This window comes from Eleutherodactylus coqui, chromosome 11 (genome assembly GCF_035609145.1).
Source record: "Eleutherodactylus coqui strain aEleCoq1 chromosome 11, aEleCoq1.hap1, whole genome shotgun sequence".
In the NCBI taxonomy this organism is placed as follows: Eukaryota; Metazoa; Chordata; class Amphibia; order Anura; family Eleutherodactylidae; genus Eleutherodactylus; species Eleutherodactylus coqui.
The window spans coordinates 129,396,795-129,402,794 of NC_089847.1; the positions used below are offsets into that span (position 1 = coordinate 129,396,795).

The 6,000-nt window shown below is 46.3% G+C and overlaps 1 protein-coding gene across 2 annotated transcripts in view; it reads left to right on the top strand.

The window, feature by feature from the left end:
* Nucleotides 1-4,636, top strand: part of LOC136582465 (golgin subfamily B member 1-like) — a 72,688-nt gene extending 68,052 nt beyond the window's left edge. For both annotated transcript variants that reach the window (XM_066583522.1, XM_066583523.1), the window contains exons 28-29: nucleotides 849-960; nucleotides 1,849-4,636. In XM_066583522.1, coding sequence (XP_066439619.1) covers nucleotides 849-960; nucleotides 1,849-2,007 — 271 coding nt within the window. In that variant the 3' untranslated portion in view covers nucleotides 2,008-4,636. The remainder of the gene's footprint in view (nucleotides 1-848; nucleotides 961-1,848) is intronic.
* Nucleotides 4,637-6,000: the final 1,364 nt, after the last annotated feature.

Sequence of the window (6,000 nt, forward strand, 5' to 3'; positions counted from 1 at the left end):
CAGCAGCTGACACTGCAGATGGGCCGCGGATTCCGCGGAAAAGCAGGAGTTTGCAGGAAAAAAAAAAGTACTGCGCATGTGCGCCAGCCGGCACGGCCGCAGTACAGACAGAAGAAGACTCTTGACAGGTTAACAGGGTCCTCGGTCACGGGCAGGGTCAGATTCTGCTGCGGGCGCCTGCATGCATGCGAAATCCAACCCGCCCATGGACATAAGGCCTTACTCTATACTGCAGTGTCAGCAGTAAATGTAGTTTCGGTGTAGTGCTCTCATCTTCTGCTGCGTCCTGTAAAGCTGTGGCTGCAGATTACAGTCTATACTGACTAGATAAGTAGGTCACATGACCTCTGGCTGAGACCTCACTATGGAGACATATTACCTGCGGCTGCTGGTTTCCAGAGAGGGGCTCAATGGGGGATATAGACATTATTTGGAAGTACCCCTTTTAAAGCAGTTGCATTAGAGTGAAAAAACATGGCTGCTTTCTTCCAGAGACAGCACCACTCTTTCCCTGAGGCTGTGTGTGGTACTGCAGCCCACTCCTATTCACTTGAAAGAAAGTAGCCTTGCTTTTTAATCTCCAGCAAATCATTTAAAGAGTTTTTCCAACTTTCTACGGGGTTAGAAGAGAAGTATGCTTTTGTTTTATAGCGTGCCCCGCCAACTATAAAAAGCGTCATAAAAAGAGCATTTTCTACTCCAACAACCCCTTTAAATCTGTCGAACATTCTGCTGTGTCATTCCGAGTTTCATATCTGCTTGTGTAATATGTCTGCAAATGCAACCCAATTATCCAGCCCTGGCACCGCCGGCCTCATTTACAAATATGTTGTGTCTGTCTGTTTTAGGCTTGAAACAAAGTCCTCTTCCAGAGACTACGATTTCTCTCTCCAGATGGAGTCAGACGACGAACGGGAAGCCTTAATCATTGATCCTTCTCAGAATATAGCTCTGCGAACAGTAAGTGGCTGTCCAGTGGCATATAGCAAAAGAGAGGGCCCCATAGCATAAAATGGAGCCCCTTTTTTGTACCATCAGGACTTTGGGCTCTGGTGTGTTTCTGCCTTCATGCTCTGTCCATGACTCTTGGGGTTAATTCTCAACTTCCTTGTTTGCTCACTGTGAAGTTCCTCTGCAGAGGAGGTCCTGCCCAGGTTTTTGCCACTCAGTGGGAACAGGGATGGACCTCCTCTCCCCAAGGGCCACCGAGCACATTATTGACTCTTTGCAATTTAGCTGCAGGAAGCAGACAGCTCCATATATTTCATAGTGGCCCAGATGGGTACTGCAGGCTGGGTCCTATTGAAGTAAATGGGACTCAGCCTGCAGTACCAACCTTTGCCACTGCGCAATGTATCATACGGAGCTGTCTGCTTCCTGCAGAAAAACAGCTAGATGTGGGACACCCCCTTTTTAAATCAGCCCTATGGTCCTTGGACAATATTTGTCCAGGGAGCAGAGGGACAGAGTTATATTATCTGTTGTTGTACTCTTCCCAATTTGGCCCCAGATCCGCCTGTTCCTGAGGCGCCATTTAAGAAGTGTAAAATCTAAAATTGCTGCAATGATACTTATGGCCGATCCAGATGTATTCTCTATTCGTATTCACTGGCCAATTGGGAAGCAGCATGCAGTGTCTGACTACTGGTGCACTGTATAGTAGCACAAGCACCGCCACCATGTTGGGTATATGAAGTGGGGCCCCAGGAACAGGTAGATCTGTGGTGGAACTAGGAAATGATAGCACTAGGTAATGTAACCCCTTCTGTTCCCTGCACAGATTTTATCCCGGGACCGCAGAGTCGCTTTAACAATCAATCAACTTTCTTTTCCAAACTTTTCTTGTAGATGAAGAGCTGTAACATGGCTGTGCGGAGATGGCTGCATGGTCGAAGTCTTTACTGCTCGAAGCTGCTGGCATCCAGATCCAAATCTCGCTACTTGTTCCTCACCTACCTGTTAGGGCTGCATGTCCTCATCTTAATGTGCCTGACCGGGGCGCTATAGCACAGGAGACCTCTCTGAGTAATGCGCCTTTTAGTTAACTCTTCTTATACTTTCTTTGGAAAGAACAGCACAACAAGGCAGCAGATGGACTTCACTAGGAGAGCCTTGAAAGTTGCTTATTCCACCTGGAACCTTGAGTGACATGCAAGCGGTGTATGGACCTGAGGAGCAACTGAGAGGTGGAAGATTCTTGATATGCATGGTGTTATTGTGCAGTCATCAAGTTAGGTCCTCGGGGACCTACCAAACCAAGCCATAGAAGTACGCCAGACCAGTCCAGGGAGATGAAGAATGCCCAACGGCTCCTATGCATGTAGCACCTGGAACCGTAAGTCTGTCTCATCTCTTCAGAATCCTCCTACTGAGACAGTCCTAAACCTAGTCGGGCTCGTAAGACTTGAGAGATACAGCGATACCCAGATAGGTACCACTGGTATTGCTAAAAGCAAAGTATGGAGCTATGCTGGGGTAGTCCTGGCATCTTGTATCCATCAGTCTGTGCTCGGAAGAGATTCTAGAGGCAGGTAGCGATGGCCGTATTATCTGCACTCGCCATTGGACCAGTGTGAACATCTGTGGACTGATATACGGTATGTATTAAATGTATGTGAAAAATAATATTCAAACACTAAGGCCATTTTCATATATGCGCCGAAGGCTCCAGCGCAGATCTGATAAAGAATCCCAGATGAAATGGCGTACCGTGCTGCGCTCATTAGTTCAGGAAAATTCCAGCGACGTGCCGGAAGTCAAACGGACTCCATTATAATCTGTTGGGTTCATCCGGATCCAGAACTTCCTAGGAAGGAGCTGAGCAACACAAAGAGCACTGATGGGAATCCAGGCTAAGATGGATATCAGTTGGGCAGAGATCTTGGAAACCTTAGCAGGGCCTGACTGCTGACTGTTTCCAGGTGAACGGTTAATGAGCCTGTATGAGGTCTGCATTTTTTTTCTCCCCATAAATATTGCCATTCTCCTCACTTGGTTGTGTCGGGTATTGCAACCCACTCCCTTTTTTACTTGAATTGGCCTTAAATGGGTTGTACCACAACTGCAAGATATTTCCTATCCACGGGATAGAGGGATAACTTGTTGATCGGTAGGGGGTCTCACGGCTGAGACCCTCACTGTTCTAGAGAACGGGGATCCCATTGTCCCCAACGTGGGGTTACTGCACCCCCTGCAGCGAGCAGGAGACTGAATAGAGTGCTGGTTGCACAAGCGCACTGGCACTCCATTCACTTTCAGTGAGACTGCGAAGATAGACGAGCGTCGCCTGCTTGGCTATCTCTGTCAGCCCCATGAAAATGAATGGAGTGTTGACCACAAATGCTCCATTCACCCCCACAGAGGGGCAAAGGAGTCCTTCTCTAGATCGGCGGGGATCTCAGCAGTTAGACCCCCACAGATCAGCAGTTATCCTCTATGCTGTAGATAGAAGATAACTTGCAATTGTGGTACAACCCCTTTAACTGCAATGTCAGACACAGCCCATAGACTGGGGTGGCGCTGTTGTTGGAGGAAAAAAAAGGACTTTTTTTTTAATCCCATATGCAGCTTCCTTAAAATAACGCTCTGATCCTCGACAAACAAAGGTGGCCGCACCTCTTCCCTGACTACTTGATACACAGTGCATAGCATGCATCGGTACTCTAAGACATTACATGCCGCTCTGACGGGCCAGCACTGCTCTTATAGGCATCACTGGGCAATCAAAGCAGCATGTAGTGTCTTAGACTGTTAATGCACAGTATGCATCAGGTAATCGGAGTAGTGGTGCACCCATCTCTGTCTGCCCTGGACCAGAGGGTTGCTTTAAAAGGAACACACTACATAATCTGAGCAGCACTCTGTTATACCCAGTACCGGGACCAAGGGACGTTGCATAACATGACTAACAAGAAGGGTCTCTGCACAGCCTGTTGGCCCCTGCACTAGGTATAACAAAGTGGATTCATTTTGCCTGCAAGGTTCCTTTTAAAGGGGTTGTCCCACTTCTAGCTGTTTTGCTGCAGAAAGCAGACCACTCTGTACATTGCAACGTGTCCCGGGTTGGTACTGCAGACAGAGTCCCATTCATTTCAGTAGGACTCAGCCTGCAGTACCAACCCCAGCCACTGCAGAAAATACAGTGCCGTCCGCTTCCAGTAGCAAAACAGCTAAAAGTGGTACGGTCCCTTTAAGATGCTTCCCGCACTGCTGTGTAGGTCTCACTACTGACTTGTGTGTGTATATATAGGGTGAGGGGTATAGAAGGGCATTGCAGTAATTACTCCATATTCTGCTCTGCTCACCCTCATGTTATTGCTGCTGCTGAATCTGCACTGGCCACTGTTGTGTACATAGATCCAGACCGGTCACTGCTACGTCTATCCTAGACTGTATATTTTGGTTATGTAAAATAAGTATATAAGATATATTTGCTAAAAGAGAAGAAAGTTCTTACTGTACATAACTCGCTGCTCCAGATGATCTATTGAGGATTAAAGACTTGAATTGCTGTAAATTGGGTTTTCTTTTCTAGAAAAATGTTATTTTATCAGTTTGGGCTATTTTAGACTTGTTTTACGCTTCTTGGTGTGCGGAAGGGAAGCTCTTAAGTGCAATAAATGAATGCAATACAGAATTCTCGTGTCGTCTTAAAATCTTATGAGCGCCGTCAGACCGGGGAGCCGAGAAAAAATGTCAAGGAGAGCAGCATCCGATGGAGCGTATCAAACAGATTCTGAAGTCCTCAGCGGATAAAAAATCCAATAGCCATCTTTATTGTTTAAAACAACTCCATAAGCAGAGCACAAAAAATGCGACGTTTCGTCCTATGCAAAGGACTTTGTCAAGCCATTTTTCTCGCTAAACTGGGGAGCCGAGGGGATTTTTGGTGACTTAGTTTTTTTTGTTTTTTTTTTAAATATACATATTGACATTGAAAATTTTTAAAAAAAGAATATCCTGCAGATCTCACACTGACCACTAGGCTTAAAGGTGATTGTATACGGGTCGAATCATTCAGATTGCCATGATCCAGTGTAAATGCATGCACCGACTGAACGACAAACAAGAGGTCGTTCGCTCGTTCAGTTTCTGAATGCAGAAAACCAAGCGATGAATCGGTCCGTGTACACAGGCCTGCTTACCAGGAACGGAGGCCGGCCGGCTGGAATGATCCCCGGCTGGCTCCGCCTCCATGCACTGGCAATAATCGCTGGGGCGACCTGTTGTCCATCTCGCGTCCAACAGGTCGTTCCGTGTAAAAGCACCTTAATAATAGTTTGATTCTTCCTGTTTTGTAGAGAAAACTTCTCAGCAGTCGACTTATTACACTGAGAAGTGATGCTTATATATACAGGATCCTCCATTCACAATAGGGGATGGTCACAGCTCACCACCTCTCCCTCCCTGCACAGGTCATAGAGCATGCCCACAACACTCTTTGCTAGAAGTTGTTGGAGTAATTTCGGTGATGCTCATCAGATATTATAGCCTTCAATCAGGTATGCCTAATTATTATTCGTTGCATCGGAGAAGAAGACAGTGAAAAACACTGAACCATTGGAAAGTGATGATTCCAAACTGTTCTGAAGCTAAAGGAAATCTGTCACCAAACGTTAAAGGGGTGGTCCTTAAGGGGGTTGTCCAAACAGTACAGACTTTGTCTATGGGAATTGTGTCTGGTATTGCAACTCAGTTCCCCACTTACTGCAATGGACCTAAGCTGCAATACTGCACCCAACCCCATGGACGAGGATGGCGCTGCATTTTGGTGGAAAGCAGCCATGTCTTTCTACGCCTGGTCAACCCCTTTAACACCATAATCCACACCTAACCAAAGATAGGAGATGAATGGATGAAGCCATTATTAACACGACTAGCATATCTTTATAAAGTAATTTACGGCATCGTAGTACATAAGTTATCAGAACTCATTAAATGTCAAGTTCGCATTTGCTATATCTGTGCAGACAACTGTAAGCGTGCTGTTTTATTTATTCC